The sequence below is a fragment of the Ascaphus truei genome, chromosome 1, assembly GCF_040206685.1.
Source record: "Ascaphus truei isolate aAscTru1 chromosome 1, aAscTru1.hap1, whole genome shotgun sequence".
Lineage (NCBI taxonomy): Eukaryota > Metazoa > Chordata > Amphibia > Anura > Ascaphidae > Ascaphus > Ascaphus truei.
Genome location: NC_134483.1, coordinates 102,080,122 through 102,101,852, shown reverse-complemented (window position 1 = coordinate 102,101,852; position 21,731 = coordinate 102,080,122). Strand labels below are relative to the sequence as shown.

The 21,731-nt window shown below is 41.0% G+C and overlaps 1 protein-coding gene across 1 annotated transcript in view; it reads right to left on the bottom strand.

Moving 5' to 3' along the window:
* The window catches only part of RASA1 (RAS p21 protein activator 1), a 64,637-nt gene that overhangs the window by 14,123 nt on the left and 28,783 nt on the right, over positions 1-21,731 (bottom strand). Inside the window, exons 7-18 of the mRNA XM_075592712.1 lie at positions 20,605-20,657; positions 19,694-19,844; positions 18,504-18,582; positions 18,122-18,242; positions 15,093-15,249; positions 11,256-11,343; positions 10,544-10,621; positions 9,506-9,663; positions 7,072-7,148; positions 6,048-6,220; positions 5,670-5,829; positions 5,103-5,245 (exon numbers count right to left, since the gene is read on the bottom strand). Coding sequence (XP_075448827.1) covers positions 5,103-5,245; positions 5,670-5,829; positions 6,048-6,220; positions 7,072-7,148; positions 9,506-9,663; positions 10,544-10,621; positions 11,256-11,343; positions 15,093-15,249; positions 18,122-18,242; positions 18,504-18,582; positions 19,694-19,844; positions 20,605-20,657 — 1,438 coding nt within the window. The remainder of the gene's footprint in view (positions 1-5,102; positions 5,246-5,669; positions 5,830-6,047; positions 6,221-7,071; positions 7,149-9,505; positions 9,664-10,543; positions 10,622-11,255; positions 11,344-15,092; positions 15,250-18,121; positions 18,243-18,503; positions 18,583-19,693; positions 19,845-20,604; positions 20,658-21,731) is intronic.

Sequence of the window (21,731 nt, the reverse complement as noted above, 5' to 3'; positions counted from 1 at the left end):
TTCTGCCTTCAGATTTTGGGAATTTGGACAGAAAGAAGGCATCACTAATTCCTAGTTAATGTGAAATGCTGAACGTTAAACATCAGGTTGGTATTGAACGGAGAGGTTCAGATGGGTGTTTCTGTAGTGCTAGGTTTAAATCCCACCGAAGGACTGGATCTATGATCCTATGTAGGTCTTATTTCTCCCGTTGCTTTTAAGAATTTCTGAATATGCTTTTGGTTTGTAATCTGATCCTGAAAGAAACCGAGTGCTGCCACTTGACCATTAAGAGATGAGTGACAGACCTTTATTGAAAGTCTCCTGAGAGAAATCTAGAATGGTCAGTATTGACGCCAATTGTGGGTTCACGTTATTGTTGACGCACCAAGATTTGAAGATTGGCCAAATTCTACAATAGATTTTGAATGTTATTAGCTTTCTAGCCTGGATCAGTGTGTCTGATACTTGTCGTTTTAGGATCTCCCTTTCAGGTTCCAAGCTGTAAGGTACAACATTTGTACGTTTGGGTGGTTGACTGAGCTCTGCATGAGAAGGCCCAGGGAGATAGGAAATGGCCACGGTAAGTACACTTACATTTCTTTTAGTATTTTCTTGACCACTCTGGCGTTATCAGTATGGCAATTATACCCTCAGCTTTGATTTTCTCTAATGTCCACTGAATCAGAGGAATTTGTGGGGAAACAGACCAACGGGAACTGCCACTTTCTTGAGAGAACATCCACTGCTGAAAAAGTTCCTGGTAGAACGAAACGTGCGTTGGGGATTTTACTGTAATGTCAGACATCATGGAGGGTGGTGTCTAGAGACTTGGGGGATCCATAACAGCCGCAGCGATATTTATTAAGCATTTAGTTAGTTACTGTACCTGCAGCGATACTATTAACCTCTTAAGAGCTCATTATCAACTATTTTCTAGCAGCACTACCTGTTGATATTCCTCACCTGCTAATATGACAGTTCCTCTGACCAGATTACAGGTCTGAAAATTCTATAGGACATTGGTACTGTGTATAACTTCATTGTGGCTGTGTGTGTGGATACACACACACACACACACACACACACACACACACACGTTCCTAATTCCTATTCCTAATGAATGGCTATGTATGGCAGTATGTACGGCATTGATTAAATATACACCACAGTTGGTGTTTTTCAGTGCAATTTACTATATGTATGCTTACACTGTTGCTACTTCTAGACACTGTATACATAAACACAGGGCTCGACAAATCCCCCCCCCCCCCCAAAAAAAAATCACAAGTCTTACCTGCGGCGGCGTCTCCGGCAATTTTCCTGCAACTTGCGCGCGTCTTCCATGCGGCTAATGTGAAAATGGCTGCTTGCCATGACAACGGGACGCTACGTGACACCAAGACATCACGCGGTGTCAAGTTTCATCGCAACGTCACATAGCCATTTTCACAGGAGCTGCAGGGGAAAGCAGGAGAATGCCAGGAGACGCCGCCGCAGGTAACACTCGACAGCTGGCAAAATGCACGCGCCCCAAGCAATTTGCCAAGCCCTGCATATACATATTAAACAATTTGTACTAGTGGAATATTAACCTGTCTATGCCACGTTTGAAGCACTACAAACCATCTTTTTACTCACTAGGTTTTGTACTTGCGATCTGACTACCCCATCAGATCACCTGAACCTTTAATTCTCTCCACGTTTAAAATAAAGCATCTAAAACACAATAAATGTTAAGTTTAAACACTTTCACTAATCCAAAAACCTCACAATTATGAGTATTACTGGTGGGAACACTATTCGAGATATACTTGTGTCTCTTCCCCAAAATGTCTTTGTATATGATTATTATCTATATCGCATGTGTAGCACTCCATCTACTATTTACTTAGTAAAGTCCTGAGCAGTCTGTTGCCTCTACTGCTGATGACTGGTGGCATCGGTGTCTGGAGAAGAGATAGCATTTCAGATTGCGACCTGTTGCAAAGCACTGTTGGTTGCCCACATTCCTTGGACCAACATTTCTTGGCAGTTTGCTCCCCAACCAGAACATCAGTTGCGTTCTGACCTCCACCATATCAGTGACTGCAGAGTTTCTGGTAGCAGCGGTACATCTTGAAGGCTTTTGTTCCAGCTGGACAGAAGTTTGGGTTGAAGCTTTCTTAAGTGGAACAGAGCCCAGGATACCGTTTCTATATGGGCCATTTTTCCAAAAAGACACATATATGGTGCAATGCCATAGGATGTCGTGGGTGTATTATTTCCCCACATAGATGCCTTATATGATGCATCTTTTCTACAGGGAAGTATACCTTTGCAGTTGACATATTGAAGGGTATTTCCAAAAAATTGCACTTCTTGGAGGGAGCAAATCTGCTCTTTTTTAATTTATCAACCATCCGTGTTGATTAATATGTGAATGACGGATATCCCATGTTTTGCTTTTTCTCCGGAATTATCCTCGATCAAACCATCGTTGAGATTTGGGATAAAAAATAGAAGTTGCTTTTCGGTGTGGATGACAAGAGTTGCAAATCTTGCAAATTTTTTTTTGTAAATCTCCGAGGAGCTGTTGCAAGGCCAAAGGGGAGAGTTGTAAATTTGTAATATCTGATGAAGACGCTGAAGGTAAGGAATTTATGGTGTGCTAAAAGAATGGGTACATGCAAGTATGCATCTTTGATGTCCACATCTGCCAAACAAATCTCCCGGACATAAAGCACTTATGATTGACCTGACAGATTTAATCTTGAAATGTGTAATTTTTATACATTTGTTCAGTCGCTTGAAATAGAGTACAGGATGAAAAGAGCATTATTTTCTTGGCATCATGATCAGGATAAGAGTAGAAGTAGAACCCTAGATATGGGGTGCACAAACTGTTCCCCCTGCGCACCCGACTGATCTCCTCCATGGCTCGCACCCTCCTCCTTCCTTGTCTTCGGAGTCAAATGACGCTGCGTTGCCGAAGACAACGTAGGGGAAGTTGTAGAGGCCTCACACGATCCCCAGGCATTTAAATGCCATGGGGAAGAGGGTGGGGCCTCTGCAACCGCTACATCCCCCCTGAAAAATCTTGCAGCCCCGTTTGCACACCCCTGCCCATGATGTTCTTGGTTCCTTTCTGTAATCACTTGTTGTTCCAAAGAGTCTTCAAACACTGCTGGAGCCCTTAATTTTTGTGAATATAATTTTGTCTGCTTGATGTGTTGTTCTCTTGCTTGTTTGAGGGTCTTGGTCCTTTGAATGGTCGGTAGCTTTGAAAGGACTGTCTCTAACCTCTGGATAAAGTGAGAAATGGGTTCTTCTGTCTTGAGGTAGGAATGAACCTTTCCCCTTGCAAACCATGCAATTATGGTCTCCAGTTAGGGGAAGAATAGAACTTAACCTTGAAAAAGGATAGAAATTTGCTTATTTTTCAACATGAATATCAGCATCTAAGAGTTTGAGTCAGAGTTCTGCGTGCAACGCCAGATTTTGCAGAAGATCTGGCCAGTGGTTGTGTCAAATGAGGCATGACAGAGAAAATAAAATGGCTGACATGATATTGAAGCCTTTCAGGATTGTCTGACGAGATGTTCCTGATTGTATTGCTTCTTGAATACTAGAGAACCAGATCTTCGTTTTTCTTAGAAGACAAGCGGACGTAATCATTGGTTTGAGGGATGCTCCTAATGTGGAATACTGCCTCTTTCATAGGCCATCAAGCTTCTTGTCCATAAGGTATTTGAAGAATGCCACGTCTTCAAGAGGGACAATTGTCCTCCTTGTGAGTGGATACTGTGGTGTCCACTTTAGGATGATTTTCCCAATCTTATTTATCTTCTGATCTGAATGGGTAAATTTTGTTGAATTTATTCGTAGTTCTGCTTTTGCGGTTAGGATATTTCCATTCACTCGCAATAATATCCTTTGAAACTTTATGGACCGGAAAGGTTCTGGTTTTTTCTTAGATCCGTAAAAGATTCTATCCAGGGTATTAAGATTTTCCTTTTCCTCTAATAACCTTAGCGTTGACGCAATTTCTTTAATCAGCTTGTCGATATTGTCAAGGTTAAAGCTGGAGTAATCTTCTCTGACCACCTCTTCGTCTGAGGAAGAGTGCAGATATGTGTCTGACATACCATCTTGTTCTGAGTCCTGGCCAGAAAAATTTGAACCCGCTTCATAGGTTGACATGTTGGGATATCTGTTTGAAGACTGCAGGGCTTCTTCCTTGGCTTCTTTGAATGTTTCTTTCATTGAGGTCTTAAACCAATTGAACAACCTCTGACATCGGAGTAGGAGCTTCATGTAGCGCAGTTTGTCTGATGCATGTTTCACACAATTTGCCTGGGTAGCAAACACGCAGTTCTTTCACTACAGCCATGCAATTTAGATGCATAGATTTAGCAGCAAACTTTTTTGGGTCTGACTAGAGGGTCTTCAGGGAGAGACTTTGGTTTACTGCCAGAAGGGGAGAAGGGAGTGAGGTTAGACATAGCAAAGACAGATAGATGGACAATAGATATTCCGACAAACTTATTCCCACTAGGGATAACCTCCCTGTACCTCAAACACAAGCAGATAAGAATAGCTGCAGATTCACATTGCAAGCAGGCGCTCCCTGTCCCAGCCGGTGCTCCGCTTTCTGGCATGCAGTGATGGTGTCACCCGCGTCTCTGCATATATGGAATTTCCCTATTTCGCATTGGGCGCATCAAACAAATCACCTGCCGGCCAACACAGCAGGGAGAAAGCATGCGGGTCTTCGCCTCTGCATTCAGCAGTGGGAATCAGGTACATGAGCGGGAGCGGGTGTGGCGAGCCTGCCCCCGGTACCCAGCTGGAATGCATGTGTCCACTGTGGTTGCCCATCAGACCGACTGACATGGCATTAGAGCAGGTCCTGGGTGGGGTAGGGCTACAGGATGGGGACCGTAGTTGAATTCACCAAAAGACAGCGAGAGCAGCTGTTAAAATAAAAAATGGTCCTCCTACAGCGTTGGAGACCGCTAACCGATCTGAGGCATAGAGGGACTTATAAGGTCGCGTGTTCTACCTCGAGATGGGCAGATCCTATTCCCTCATGTTGTGTGCTAAAATGGAGGGACAGGAGAGAACAATACCTAGAGTCTCACCTCACAAGATTGCTTGCTGTCCATAATTTTTAAAATGGTGTCTTTTAAAGCATGATGAACAAATGGCGTTGCCGTGGCTTTCATATACTGCTCCATAAGTGTGCTTGCCAGTGTCGTCGCACGGAAGAGAGTTGTAGCTTCATCTGAATGAAAAATAAAAAAATATATATTAAGACAAGTGCTGGCTCACTTAGATACATGAAGTAACGCTTCCAACGTATAATCTCTACATCTTCCTTTTGAGGTAAATACATAGCAGGATAACTGAATGTAGGCATGATTTTAACTGTATATTAAATTCAACTGACCAAGATACAGCCACTGAATAAAAAATGTAAGGGGGATACACTATAGATGCAGTGTAAGGGATATGTGCAGTTCATTTTACTTTCTCATTAGCTGCCCAAATTCATAATAAAGCTTAGATATAAATATAAAGTACTCAAAATTGTTCACCACCACATTTGCACATTGCAGGCAAACAGGAATAAAAGCAGGCACACAATATAGTATATAAAAATTTCTCAGAAGAGAGCACTAGCGATATGACATTTAGCTAGAACATACCTTCCATACTTATTTCTCTGTCGTTTAGTGTTCGCAGAAGTAACGATTCTACTTTTTCATGTAGAAAGATTCGTAATAAACTGCTAGCCAGTGATGTTCGGTCTTGTCCACATACGTGTGATAATGCATTGACTACATGCAGCTCTTTCTGTAGTATAAGCTAAAATAATATTACGATAGCTTTAGTACATATTTGCCAAGAATCATTTAGAAAATATTGTAACATGTTATAAATTAACCACTTTTTTTATATTTAAAGAAAAAGCATTTTACATTGTTTTAATTGCAGGGCGTATGGTATCAATTGGGAGTAAAAACATGTAAATGTAACATTCACCCTAATGTACAGAATATTCTATTTGGATGGTAATGTAATACCTCTTTGAACTCACTGTACTCTTCTTCCGGCATGATTTTTTCCATCGAGTACCGTGCCCGGACACGTAAGGAACCTGGCTCTATACCTTTCAGTGGTATATGGGAACTTAGTTGAAACCATTCATCTGTCGCATGTCCTCTCTGCAATCGATTTAACTGGCAGCGCATAAATACTACGTACAGGAGTGAAAAATAATTATTCTAAATTTGGTGTTACAAGCAACATCTTACATTTATCAGAATGCAGAAACGTTAATTGAATTAAATAACATTCCTGCATTTTAAAGGTGCAGTGCCAACATTGTATTCATATGCAAACTGGATGCATTCACCTGTGAGCAAGTGGATAGGTTATCCCTAAAAGCGGTCACAGCCATGGGTCTCTGAGGAGAGGTGTGAAACCACTGGCTTAGTAAAAATGTCTCTGAATGTAATCCAGTTTTTCATTCTCAATATAATAATGGAAAAATAAAGTCAACTTAATCTAAACACAGTAGAAAGAAAGTCAAAAGAACGGCCATACCTGTATTTTACACTAAATGTACTTTTTCCTATATTATGTAGAAGATAACCATATCTTTCTTCTGTTCACGGCAGAATACCAAATAACTATTTTAAGAGGCTGTATACACAAATGTTTCCATTGAAGAAACAAAAATGTACCAATTGTTAAAACAATATAAATGCTTTATGCAGAGCAGGGATGGGCAAATCCAGTCCGCAAGGGCCACCAACAAGTCAGGTTTTAAGGCTATCCCTGCTTAAGCACAGGTGGCTCAACCACTGAGCCACCTGTGCTGAAGCAGGAATATCCGAAAACCTGATTTGTTAGTGGCCCTTGAGGACTGGAGTTGGCTACCGCTGATGTACAGTATACGACATTTATCTTATGCACCCTATCAGTTTCATTACCTCATATTTAAAAAAATTAAATTAAGATTTACATTTAGAGAAGCCATTTACTGAGGTCCCGTTTTAATATCAGAGAGTGGGAAGGGGGGTTGGGGAAACACAACATACTTACAGATGTCTGGGTCTTTGCTTTTCTTTGTTTTGTTACTTAGACTTATCTCAAACCTGTTGATATCTGTCGATAGGTCACTATTATAGAGAAGAAAATATTTAAACTACTAGTTCTTAACTTTCTCGGCATTTGTGGTGATCATGTGATAAATACTGAACTTCAAAGACTAAACCCAATTCTGAGTCCATTTTTGTATCTTCTACTGCGAACAGCGCAATGGGAGTCAGTGAATTTAAAGTATATAATGTTTTAATTTACATATAAGAGTCCACTTAAATATATAGTGGGTCACGTAAAACAAATGACAATAGACATCCAATGGACCGCTAGCTTGAACTTCCTGGTTCAGCAACACAAACCAATTAACGCTTGCGCCAGACAGCCTCACGTGACCTCTACGTGTTAAGCACTGCGTGCTTCGTCAGAGGAGGTGGCGGAACCAGGAAGGTCGAGCTGGTGTTCAATCTGCTGTCGGAGATCGCAGTCCAGACCCAACATCAGCGAGTCTCTGCAGCAGCCCTACTCCCACTACCTGGTCAGCTCAACTTTTTATGCATGTAATATCTTTTATTTAGTTTAATCACTGGTATTTGTTATTATATACCATACTCTTTGTGAATTTTGGTTATTGTTTTATCACTATAATTATTTTCTCATGTTTTCTTGTTAGCATAGCGTGTTATTGTTTTTCATTCTATTATTGTCATTTGTTTTATGTGGCCCACTATATATTTTAATGGACTCTTATATTTAAAATGAAAACATATATTTTAAATTCACTGACCCGCAGTGCACTATTTGCATTGTGTTTTTTTCTTTGGTTTGGGAGATCTCACTTAGGAGATTTAGGAGTATTTCCAGGCCGATAGCTGCAAGGGGCTCAGGCATACGTCTGTATATCAAAAGACAGCACGAGCGTCGATCTCACTTCTTTGCAACTTGGAAAATATGAAATGTCTATAGATCTCTATATCTATCTCTATAAAAGGCTTAAGTATGTTTCCGTATAAAGATTCAGCTGTTACAGGGATGCTAAGCCCCGACAGCAAGGAGGGGAGGAGAGACAGCAAGGAGGGGAGGAGAGGCAGCAAGGAGAGGAGGAGACAGATGGATGACTAGGAGAAGGGAATGAAGAGCAGTGTGCACATGGGGCAGGAGGAAGTGCAGAGAGGGGAGGAGAGACAGCAAGGTTAGTAGGTGAAGGAAACCGAGAGACAGCAAGGAGAGGAGGAGATAGAAGAGATGAGTAGGCGAGGAGGCAGTGTTGTGCACACAGAGAGGAGCAGGCACAGTAAGGCAAGGAGTGGCATGATAGAGGGGAGAATAAGGCTAAGTCCCCGCTAGCGCTGATCGGGTGGCGCTTGCGAAGGAGCCTTGCATATATAGATATATGCAAGTCCCCGCTCACGCGCGTGCACAAGCTCAGCCGCGATCGGTGCTTACATAAACAAAAAACCTATACTTCCCCGTGCGCTCAGCTAGCCCGCAATGCCACCCCCCCCCTGCGCGCCTTGCGTAATTGGAGGACACCCGGCGCTCATACTTGGAGCGCTCTCCAAGCATGAGCGTGCTCTGCGCCAGTGGGGACTTAGCCTTAGGTGGGCAAGAGGGAACAAGAAACAGCAAAGCATTACAGGGAGGAGTGAAAACAAAGAGTAATGTTTAATTAATAAACTTTAAGATCTGCTAAATTAGTGTATGTTATGCCGGGTACAGCTACTATATTATAAGAGAGATTATGATGAATTTCTGACATTCCCAGCAATCTCAATTTGGGGAGTACTAAATTGTTTTTAAACAAAATTTACTTGGACCCGGATTTCAACATAACGCTATATTTTATTATTTTGCAAGTTATGTTAGCTAGAGATACAGAAAATATTCACAGAGATACAAGCTTTAAGCAGCAATCCCGTCCCTCGAACTTACTCCAATCAAATTTTTTTTTTTTTACAGCATTTGAACCCCGATATTTGCAGCTCTGGGAAATCCCTGGTTCACCAGATGCTTACTGGCAAATGTCTGTTATTTAAAGGGGATTTAAATGGCTGCCTAATAGGAAGCCACAATGGATGACACTGCAGCTTTCTATTGGCCCTAAGGACACGTGAGATTGGTCGGCCATTTTTTTTCCCTAGAAGGAGCATGGATATTGCCAAATACACCAGTATCGTATCTTGGGAGCAAAGGGCGTCCCTGGAGTTGAAAATAACATGCATTACATCTATACACAAGAAAGCCATGCATTTTAAATTAGAATATTATTCCCCCACCCAGTCACTGCCATGCGTTTATGGCACCCTCGGTCATCAAAGGGGTTAAGAAGAAGATAGTGTGATACTCTGTAATACTCTTTGTGACTTAATATATACATGAAAGGCTGAAAAGAGAACAAAACAGGTCAAACGTTTGTCAAAAACTATTAGCAACTTACTCAAAGAAAAATTCTTCTGACCAAACAGGATTTTGACCTTCACGGGCATGTGTCTTCGCTACCTGCACACTGTTCAAGTAGATATTACAGTAGGGACTAGTAAAATGTTTTACTGGGAGCTTATGTGCTTCTTCAACATGCAAATTAAGGCTGCTGACCTAGGGGGGAAAAGAAATGATTAATACAAATATTTTAATTGCTTTCCCAAAAAATACATTGACCCGGTGAGTGCGATACTAAATGGCAAGCCCCTTTCTTTAAGAGGTGTGCAAGAAAGGAGCTGGAGACTCGGAGAGAAAACGACAGAACTTGAGACAATGACAAACAGGAGAAGAGAGGAGGTTGGGAAGAAAATTAACCCTATGAGGACATGGGAGAGGAAGTCAATTGAAACATTGGTACGATGATGGTCAGTAAGAAAATCAGTGGGACACACACAACAAAGGAGGCATGGCATGTAAAATATAGGCACATTCAGGCGTATATTTGTAGGGACAATAATAGCACTGAAGAAAACTAGATTTTGCAAGGAGTGATACTAGTCAGTACACAGTGGTCTTTTGTATTCTCCTTTTACATTCAGATCTCGTTCACCACTCCAGGACTGAGGTGAATGTGAAAATGTGCAAATAGGCATGATTTTCTCAGGACATCACAAGAGACACACTAGCATGCCAGCCCTGGTGACATCTTGAAAATATCAAACGTGCACTTATGTTAAAAGATATGTATTTTGATATGATACAGATACCGATTTGTCCAGCTGCCCATACTACATTTCAATCAATTTCAAAGGTTTGTTTAAAACCTAACCAGCCTAAAAACTGATGGAGGTGTCTTCATCACTACTCATCTGGCTAAACATCGCGTAAGCACCAAGGGGCTTATTTTTCTGTTAAGCGCAAATGTAATAATATTTCCTTTACCAAATGTTTACAACATGTTCTTTTAAGCTCGACTACCAAACAATCATAACAAACAAATCTTATAGCTTTAAAGTACAACTCAGAGTAATACAGACAGGTATCCAGGACTAACCTGACGAAGACGCTTATTTGATGTGGCCTGGGTTGTCTTTCGTAAACTGCAAAATGCCTGAAGATTTCTCATCCAGTCCTAATGCAGAGCAGTGTGAAATCAGTAATACATGCACTAACATTTAAACAAATGACCAGAAAGTCATCCACTAGAACGGAATTTAGCCTATTGCCACAAAGAGAAAAATGATGGCAGATTCTAAAAGGTTGTTTCTCTTTTTGTCAAATAAAAGTATATAGTACCCAATAGACCCGGAGTGTTTGATATAAATAAAGTAAAGACACAATTATCCGGTTTACGGTGATGTAATCTCCAAAATTAAATTATAGACTTTAATTACATATATCAGCTGCTGAAAGCATCGCCTAGGAAAGATAAAATGGCTACTGGCATTTCTATTGTAATGGCTAATGCCAGTGAAATAATAAACTGGTGGGAAACTAAACCTTTTTCCAAAAAAAGAAAAGAAATAAGTAACTACAAAATAAATGATACATTTATATCAAGGTTCCACAAATACTTTTGGGAGGTAGTAGGGTTGCAACTCTAAATAGAAGTACATTTGTATCCTTCCTAGGACCTTGATTAAATATTAGAATACCCGTTGATCCATTTGAATCAGGAATGGGTTTCCCTTGTACTTACACATTTAAGCTTCATTGTAGTAAAATGCATTGTTTTTTTTATGTTTTTTTATAATATAGTCACTTACCTCAGCTTGTTCTTGAGTCTCCCCAGCAAAGTAAAATATGTAATGCTCCTCACTAAAGTGCTGAACTACAATTTGAAAACAGTTTGGCCTAAAATAAAGAAATGTAAAGTCACACCTTGCATATATTAAAATAATAATGAGCGACAATAAGGGTGTGTGTATCAATGTGAAGTGGAAATAAATGAAATTAAGTAGAGGGAGACACTGATTGTTTTAGATCTTTTGAAACAACTTTGTTCCTGATGGTCACATTTTAATGAAAACAATAAAGTCACAAAAAAAGTGGTTGGCGGAGATTGATCTTCAAAAATTGGTTACTTAATTTTCCCCAATAAGATCCAATTAAAAATGTTCGCACTGTAATTACTGACCTCAGACTAGTATTTTGAGGTAGGTGCAACTAAAAGTGATGATTCCACTTATACCAGTTATGGGGTGAGGAAATGTAATAAAAAAGGAAAACATTTTTATAAAACAAATTACATAATTTAAAAATAAATATTTAAATGGTATTTATCCAATAGTGTACCCATTGATGCTGTATTAATGCTCTCTCCCTTCTCTCGCCCTCCCTCCCCTGTCTCTCTCCTCTTGCTCCCTAAATGTCTCTCCTTCGCCCAGTATCTCCCCCACAGTGAATCTCTTCCCTACCCCTCCGTGTTTCTCACCCCCCTCCTCCCAGTGTCTCTCACCCCCCTCCTCCCAGTGTCTCTCACCCCCCTCCTCCCAGTGTCTCACCCTCCCACCAGTTTCTCCCCCTCCTCCCCCCAGTCACTCTCCCCCTTCTCCCCCCAGTCACTCTCCCCCTTCTCCCCCCAGTCACTCTCCCCCCAGTCACTCTCCCCCTTCTCCCCCCAGTCACTCTCCCCCTTCTCCCCCCAGTCACTCTCCCCCTTCTCCCCCCAGTCACTCTCCCCCTTCTCCCCCCAGTCACTCTCCCCCTCCTCCCCCAGTCACTCTCCCCCTCCTCCCCCCAGTCACTCTCCCCCTCCTCCCCCCAGTCACTCTCCCCCTCCTCTGTGTTTATTCCCCGTCCTCCCAGTGTCTCTCTCCACCTCCTCCCAGTGTCTCTCTCCACCTCCTCCCAGTGTCTCTCTCCACCTCCCCCCAGTGTCTCTCCCGCCCCCGCCACCATCCCAGTTGGACACACAGGGCCAGATTTAGAGCAAGGCGGTTGCCTTGGGCGCCCCATGCTCCCTTCCTCCTCTTGGTGCCGGGATCTAAATTCCGCCCGACAGGAGAGGGTAGAGTTGGAGGAGGGAGCTGGGGAGTTCCTGAACCAGTGCAGGACCGCACCGCTGTTCACCGTAAGGCCTCGATTATAGTGGCCACGGCGGCGCACGCATTCCGTGAAGGGGCATAGTGCGTGCGACCGCACAGAAGCGCGACGGTGAGGCAGAATCCTGGAGAGACAAATAAATTTGTCTTTCCATGCAATGGCCGCGTGATGTCAGCGTCACGTGAAGCTGTTCAGCCAATCATGGTGAACCGCTCGTGTGACGTCACGGCCACACCTCTGCTGTCGCCTCCCGATGCCACCTGCCTACAGTACAGGTTTCGCGTGAGTGACATCACCCGCACCCTACAGCGGCCACTATAATCGCGGCCATAGTTGAGGACGGAGTGGGTGCATGTGTGTAGCTGGGGGAGATGTGTGCGCGCAAAGGGTGTAAGGGGGGTGTTATCTTATGCAGAGCAGCCTTCCTCCTGAAGTATCGCATGGTCATGGTGACGCGTTGCCATGACAACGTGATGTCACATTACACTGTGATGTCATGACGCTGCAAGAGGAGGGGCTCTGCTGCTGGCATGCCACTTTGGGCCCCGCCAAAGGTAAGGCCTGCCCTGCCAGCACTCTCTCTGCACACTGCAGCCGGGAGAGCAGATGCAGCACAGCACCACAGCACCACCTATCAGCCGGAGGAGACATTGTACAGAGGAGCAGGAACTGCAGTGCGCAATCGGGACATTTAAGAAACTGTCGGGACAGTCACTTAAAAAACCAGGACGCCTGGTCACCCTAACCAGTGCACAAATGCAAGGTCTTCAGAACATTTTACTAGTTACCTTTGCTTGGAACAATTTAATACTCCACAATAGTTACATAAATAGTAAGATGTAAAAAGCATATTGATGGCATTAGGAAGAGCAGCATGAATTTGCAAAGAACATGAATTCTCTAGAAGTAGTGTTGAAGGAGAAGAAATAATTGGGCATTTATCGGCAATGAGCCAACCTCCCTGCTATACCAGGAGTCTGAGAAGTGTGGCCAATGTGGGAGTTTTGTTTGAAATGCTATGCAAAATGAATCGATTATGAAGGTCCAATAATCTTACTGTTAATGTATTTTACTCTATTCTAGTCCTTCCATGGCAGTACAAATGAATGGCGATTTCTCCCCCTTCCAATTGTGGGTCAGATAAACTCGGTGAAACAAGATCAGTCCTCCACAAAGGCTCCATTATCTAATTCTCCCTGTGTTAGCCGTCTAGCTGTAAATAAAAACAGCACAGCAAATAATGGATTTTTAAAAAATTAAATTAAATTAAAAAAAAAGGGGGGGGGGGGGGGGGGAATTGTGGAATTGCCCAAGCAGTTCCTTTCTTAGGGTGGGAAAATTGTATTTAATTATCCATGAAAAAAAAAAAAAAAAAAAAGACTCCATGGAAAATCTCTTTCCTGGTCACAGATAAAACCAAGACGTGTATTAATTCATCAGATGCTGAAAATTCCTTTAAATACTACATTAAGAATGCTAATGCCACTTAACAATCTTTGTGGCTAGAAGTATGACCAAAAGTTTTGCAGCATAGCCACCTGAAATTTTTTTTATCTGTGGTAGTATGATGCCAATGTCACCAGTATAGTTTAAAAACTACATAATTAATAAACCACCACCAGACTGGCCCAATGTGCAACAACAAACTCAATGCACAGTAGCCAAACCACTTGAATGATAGCAGTAACAGATCTCTAAATGGAGAGGAAAAAACAGGTCTATAAGCACAATGCTGGCCTAGTAACAAAACCACACGAGATTCCTTGTGCAGAAAACCACAAGCCCTCAAGGAAAAAACTGAAACGCACAGTACAGTACTGCTGAGCAAGACGACTCCTACATGAACATCCTCGTCTTTAATCACACTATTATTCCTCCTTTTTTTTCCCCTCACCTATCTCATAAACATAACTGAGGGCGAAGATGACCAGGGAGCCTTTGTAAGAGACCTGATTATCTGGATTAATTAAAAGATTGCTGCACCCTCATTTGTGCGTACTGGACATAGAGAGAAAGTGTCATTCAATTGTAATGTCACGAGTGCCTTTGAAGGTAGCGAACACTGCAAATGTTAACTGTGAGGTGAGGAGCAAAGCCCCATCTCCTTTTGCTTCAGACAACAAAGATAATAGATAGATCCCTCTGCAGAACAAAGAATTGTCAGAAAAATGTTAGAGAAATGCTTTCTCCACAGCAAGTTATGATACTGTGGCTCTATGTTCCTGCATTAAGTGGCACTGACTTGAATGGCAGTTAACACTACCGTTAAATGGCAGTATCACAGCTTAGTTAGGGAATCTCCTTCTACAAGCGGATTAAGGTCACTAATTTTTAAGTTTACAGTACTTTCCCAATAAGAACATTTGTAGAAGACAAAAAAAAAAAGAAACAGAAAAATGTGATTGTATCTTTGCAGTTTTCATTAAGCTATAACCCCCCCCCCGCCCCACCCCCAACATTTAGCTTAAAAAAAAAAAAAAAAAAACACAAGTTTACTCTGTTTTGGAATTTGTGAAACACTCAGAACATAATAACAAAGAGGATTTGGAACCTCTCACCTGCCAAACAGACTGTCATGGACTATATAGGCAGAACACACACTCAAATCTATTAATCCTTTGGGCTTTGTGGCACGCTTTTCACTTTCAAAATAAATAAGGTGGGCATTATTACCCTCTAAAATAAAATACAAGTTCTTCCACCGTTTGCCTTTGCCTGCAAAAAAAAGAATACATACATTAAATCACTTAACACACTACATTTGGCTAGAGTACAAACTGGCCTGTAAAAAACAAACACACTTCATTCTAACTGGGACTAATTGCTTAAAAGAACAGTCCAGTTGCTCGGTTCTCTCTTTTTTATTTTTTATTTCTTTAACCAAAAAAACAAACTATTTAACAGCTTCGGGGACCCCTTGGTTTTCTGAGTCTTACAGTTTTAGCTGCAGGTCTTCTCCCATTTTCCTTGGGAAACAAGATGCCTTCTAATGCGCAGACTAATAGGATAAAGCACACTAGCAGCAAAAATTATAATTATGTTGGAAGCCAGGAGGGTCCCCAAAGCCGCACCATTTTCATTTCAGCACGTTTCACTTCTGGGGACCACCAGGGAGGGACTCCTTGCTATATTTGAACACATTTTTCTATTGTCCTTTCTCAGTAAAACAGATTGAAATGAAAGTACTAATGACTTACATTTTTCTGGAAATAAGTAGAAAGGATTTGCAAACAACTGACAAGCGTTATTGACAGGTAATATTGTACGTTTGTGACAACCCCCTAAATAATTAATGTAAAATAGAAAATAAAATATCCTACTGATTGCTAGTGTCCAAAGGGAACATTGCAAATCCCCACATCTTCTGATATGCTCTAAGGAAATACACCAGTAAGTCTGTTTGTGGGACCTTTTTAATAGGTGTACCTCAAATTTACATTGACAGTCTTTACAGGAGTTATCCTGCATCCATTAGGTTATACCTGATGGAAACGGTTGGTAAATGAAAATTTGTCAGACAGGATTAAAGCAGAGATGGAGATATATACTTTATACAGACATACCCCGCATTAACGTACGCAATGGGTCCAGAGCATGTATGTAAAGCGAAAATGTACAAAGTGAAGCACTACCATTTTTCCACTTATCGATGCATGTACTGTGCTGCAATCGTCATATACGTGCATAACTGATGTAAATAATGCATTTGTAACAGGCTCTATAGTCTCCCTGCTTGAGCACAGCTTCGGTACAGGTAGGGAGCCGGTATTGCTGTTAAGGACGTACTGACAGGCGCATGCGTGAGCTGCCGTTTGCCTATTGGGTGATATGTCCTTACTCGCGAGTGTACTTAAAGTGAGTGTACTTAAACCAGGAGAGAGGAGAGATTATATATATATAAATATATATATAAATATATATAAATATATATATATATATAGTGGTTGACAAATCACCAAAAAATCTACTCGCCACACAAAAAAATCTACTCGCCACCTAGTACCAAACGTGTGCTGCTTGGGCCAATATTTACTCGCCCGGGGGTTAAATCCATTCGCCCGGGGCGAGCAAATGTATAGGTTTGTCGAACACTGTATATATATATATTATACACACGAAATGGCCACCTTCTACCTTTGTGCTGTAGTCTGTGAAATGCTGCAGTGATATGAACATTATATTACCAAATGTAACACATTGTTACAGCTTACAGAGCAATAGCCAGTCTGCTGTTTAGAACACAACAGATCTGTTTGTGATATTTTGTTGCCAAAGAGTACAGCTCAAAAGTGTGTGCGTGAGAGCCTGTTTCAAAAGGGGAAGTCGATATGAGTTTCTAAATGGTTGCTGTATCGACCAAAAGATGATCAGTCCATTAAAAAAAAAAAAAAAAAACATTAAAAATGGCATTAAGAGTTAAATAAAATGCAGTTATTGTCTAATACTACAGTACAGATGTACAAAACAAACAAAAACCATATAGGATTTCCCCCCGTTTTGCTGCTTTAAGGTAACTCTAGTAGGAGAATAGTTGCACTTCTTTCAAAAGATAATTAGATCATTTATTTGGTGATATAAAAGATAGTACAACATTTCTGGGACCAATGTTAATCCTTCCTCAGGTGCTGTGACTATATGTGGTGGTTGAGAAATTCCGCCACAGAGAAGCACACATCTCAAAATAATCCTACAAGAAAACGATCCCAAAGAACAGGAGTGTAGGGCAAGTATCTCCTCTATTTTAAGAGAGTAACTGCTCTAAGCCTAGTCTATTAAAAAGGCAACTACAAAACAAACGTATTGCTATAACTACTTCTTTGCACCGAAATGAAATAACATAGCTACTACATTATCTTAAACATTAGTGTGTAATGTTGTGGATGAGACCATTTTATACATGGTCTTGTAAAGGTCTGTGGGGTAAGGTCTCCCTTTCCCTAATGTTCTCATTTACTTGCCGTTCTTCTCCCCGTTATTTGTACTTCATCTGCCCTGTAAATTTGTAAGAGTGCTGTGCACACTGTCGGCGCTATATAGATACAATTATGAATACAATAAATGGTTGCGATATGCAAAACAGAAGTAAACAGTCGTTTTCCCTTTGACATTGTTTCCCCTCCGTTTCCTCCAATACTTTGGTGGAAAACATACTTTGAAGCATAGAACGTTAAAATGAGCTTAGCTTCTAAGTAGAAGTAGACATTCCTGCCTCAGTATCAGATTCATTATAAGCTCCAGGGAAACGGCAATGCTTCCTCTCTGTCCTGTGGTTCCTTCCTAGCTTAGTTAATTTGTAGTTGGAGATCTTGCACCAAAACTCCCTTCACAAAGACTAAAGAAGCAGAGAGGCTTTAAAATATGACCCTTTAACTAATAAGACATCCCCTTATTCCCACCATACACTGGAGGATGCAGTTACAAGAACTGAAAGGAGGCAGGCACCTACATTGCAAAGCAACAGGCACGTTTGTTGACAATATTCTTTTCTTTTGCCTGCCAAAGCCTATGACAAAATCCACAGCTTGAACCCGTGACCGCTTGATGCACTAATAACTAGCTAAATGACAAAAACAGAGAAACTGCTCACTCTTTTTCAGAAGATAGCCTTTCTTGACAATGTTTTTGTAAAATGCATCCTTTGTTTTGCGTCGGATTGTATTGTAGATTTCTTTGCTCTCCAATACATCATTAAGCACTTGTTCTTGATGCTGGTGAATAAATGATACAAATGTTAATTATTGCAATATCAATCTCTAAACACTGCTGGCTATTCATACAGTAAATCAAGTAAGGTATTGGGAGTGTCACTTCTAACCACACACAAACATTACAGATTAAAGTTTCATTGCTCAATCGAATTTTCACAAACGGCTATACTTTTGCCTTTACCGTATTATACTTTTTTTTTACCCACGCTGTATGACACATCCTTATTGTATCTCTTCACTACACAAAAATATGTATCTTACCTGTACTGGGACAGGCTCCTTTAGAAAATAGCCTTCCACAATTTGTTCTTTTCTATAGTGCTCTATGATGTCATCAATTCTGTTCAAAAATATAAAAGAGAATACAGAACTTGAACTATATTTCATGTAGTTGTCTCCTTCCACCAGAAACCAAAACAAAAAAAAAAGGGAGGGCAGGATTCTTCAAAAATGATAAATGCTGACCTGCACTGCTCAGTTCTACTGCCCTCTAATTTTGTGCAACCCCCAATTGAGGAGTTGTGGGGCAGGATTTATTTCTTCATTACTTCTCCTATGGGATAAAGAGCAATGGAGGCTGAAACCACACGCATTTTTTCCAGCGTGGTGATCATTCAGTGTGAGGAAAGTAGAGCCCTGCGTGGATAGAAGCAGCCTAAACCACGAAGATAGGTGCACCAAACATTACAGGTTAATAACAAACCCTACAGTTGCTGTGCTAGTTGTACTCTATGAATTGAAAGGCGGGTGGGAATCTCTGGTCTAGTGTTTACATACGGGAGATTTAACCTAACCATAGCCCCATGTTCAACTATGCAAAAACTTCAGGGGAACTGATAACAAAAGTCTAATCCTAATGTTCAGGTATATGGAAAGGGGTTTACTTTATTTTCCTACACTACACATAAATACACATACGTTACGTTTTTTAGTTTAAAATTCCTCCTCAGAGTAAATGTAAGGAACATGTCATTAACTGAGACAGGTAATCAGATACATTCTGAAGTGAGCTATAAAGTACAAGAAAAGGCAGTGTTATATTCACAAATATATCAAAACTTGGCAAACACTTCAAAATGTTGCAGAAAACACAAATGCACCTACTATAGAATATCAAGACTCCCATACTTTATATATTACCCCCAATTTATTTAGTTCTTCTTACTATGGTGCCTTCTTTGCAAATTACTTGTTGATGCTTAACCATGAGTAGTCAAGGGTATGGCTCTTTTATATAAACCCTGCAATGTTAGATATACATGCCAGTATTTGTTCTTGAACACCCGTTTTTGTTTGTTCTTATTAATATAGAATCCGGTAATGAAAAGCCATATTATAGATTTGTAACTCCTCCAAGCCTATTACTAAAATATGTCATTAGTAGCATGCAGTATTCAAATGAGTTCATTCAGCTAAGAAAATAAATAACTAACAGGACATTCACATGTTACCTGTTATAGTACCGACCTCCCACCATGAACTGATTGTTCGGTGTTGGACAGATTTTAAATCGTTGGATGTTTTCATTGGTACGGAAATACAGCGAGTAATCACCAGGCGTATTATCAGATGGTCTCACAAGAAAGCTGCTTATTTGGCCAACTAGAAAAATATTAATAAATATTTTGATACCAATATTAAAATCAATGTAAAATATCATTAAGCTTTTAACAAGCTCTACACAATATCATTATTCTTAATGTATAAGCACATACTTTAATCATGCCTCTAGAGCTGGTAGAAATATTATCAAAGTCTTCCAATATTAGGGATATGCCAAGGCAGGGGGTGGGCAACTCCAGTCCTCAAGGGGCACCAACAGGCCAGATTTTGAGGATTGACCTGCTTCATCAAAGGTGGCTCAGTCAGTCTCCAGAGCCGAGCCCCATTCATTTCAACTCAGTCAACCCCCTGCTTCTGGAGATACTTACCTCTGAAGTAGGTGCTGGTAGCTGCTCTGGCTGATCAAGCAGAGCTTTAAAGTTTAAAGCTCCCGCGTCACATAGGCCAATAGGAAGCCGCACTAATTATGTCACGACTTCCTATTGTTCCACGTGGTGTGAAATCTTTGAGCAGCAGAGATACTGTGAACCCTGGTATCCGAGGAGAGTGGCTACTGACAATGACTTTGGAGGTACGTATCTCCGGTAGCAGGGGGTCCCCAGAGATGAAATTAGCGGGGTACTAGAGAATTCCTGCTTCAATAAAAAATAAAACAATTTGCCAGCATGGATTGCCGCTTTAAAGGATTTGATAAGGCACTTTGTTATAGGTCAGGACCACATGCAAATATTTGTTATAAATCTTATTAAAAACAGATTATTCATAAAGCAAATAACTGGTGTTGTTAATCAGCTTTTACCTGTCATTAGAAGACTGTAAGCTTCTTGCTTGGAGATTTTTCCATGGAACCATCTTTACAAATGTAAAAGAAATGGATGAAATTATCAATATCGTTTTATAGAGCCTAAAAACACATCTCATGTCAGCTACCCCCCTTAATCACTTTCATTTGAACCGTAGGGTCCCTGGTGGTTAGGGTACTCGCTTCCACTTAAGGGGACTCCTAGGTTTACATAAAGGTAAACAAAGGTTAAACCGTTTGAGCAGCACGGATTGCTGCCCTAAATGTGCTCTTCACCAATCTGAATTTGGACATGCAGAACTTCATTCAAGTCCTTTACTGTTGTGAAATGTTATCCATTAATGTTGCCTACATTACTTCAGACATAAGGTGACAGTGGCAAGAAAAATAATGATGAAAGAAAACCCCATCACACAGGGAAGAGCAAAGATAAGAAATGTATGAGTATTATCTGCACATCTTCCACAAGTCCTCAGAACGTGCGTCACCACATTCTCACATCATGCATTAGTTAAACTTGGATTCTGCATAATGACATTATATATGCAACACCAGAAATACTCTACTCTTTCCTAGATCTGTCTCAGCATCTCCCCTCATGAAATCCCTCTCCTGGCTTCCGATCAAATCCCGCATCTCACACTCCATTCTTCACCTCACTTTTAAAGCTTTACACTCTTCTGCCCCTCCTTACATCTCATCCCAAATTTCTCATTATGCACCATCCAGACTCTTGCGTTCTTCTCAAGGATGTCTTCTTTCTACCCCCTTTGTATCTAAAGCCCTCTCCCGCCTTAAACCCTTTTTACTGACTGCCCCACACCTCTGGAATGCCCTTCCCCTCAGTACCCGACTAGCACCCTCTCTATCCACCTTTAAGACCCACCTTAAGACCCACTTGCTTAAAGAAGCATATGAATAGCACTGTGGATATTCTGAACACATGATACATAAAGCTTGGCCCCCTGCAGACGCACTTACCAGAACTCCCTCCTACTGTCTCTGTACGTTCTCCCTACCTACCAATTAGACTGTAAGCTCCTCGGGGCAGGGACTACTCTTCCTTAATCTTACTTTTATGTCTAAAGCACTTATTCCCATGCTCTGTTATTTATTTGATTACC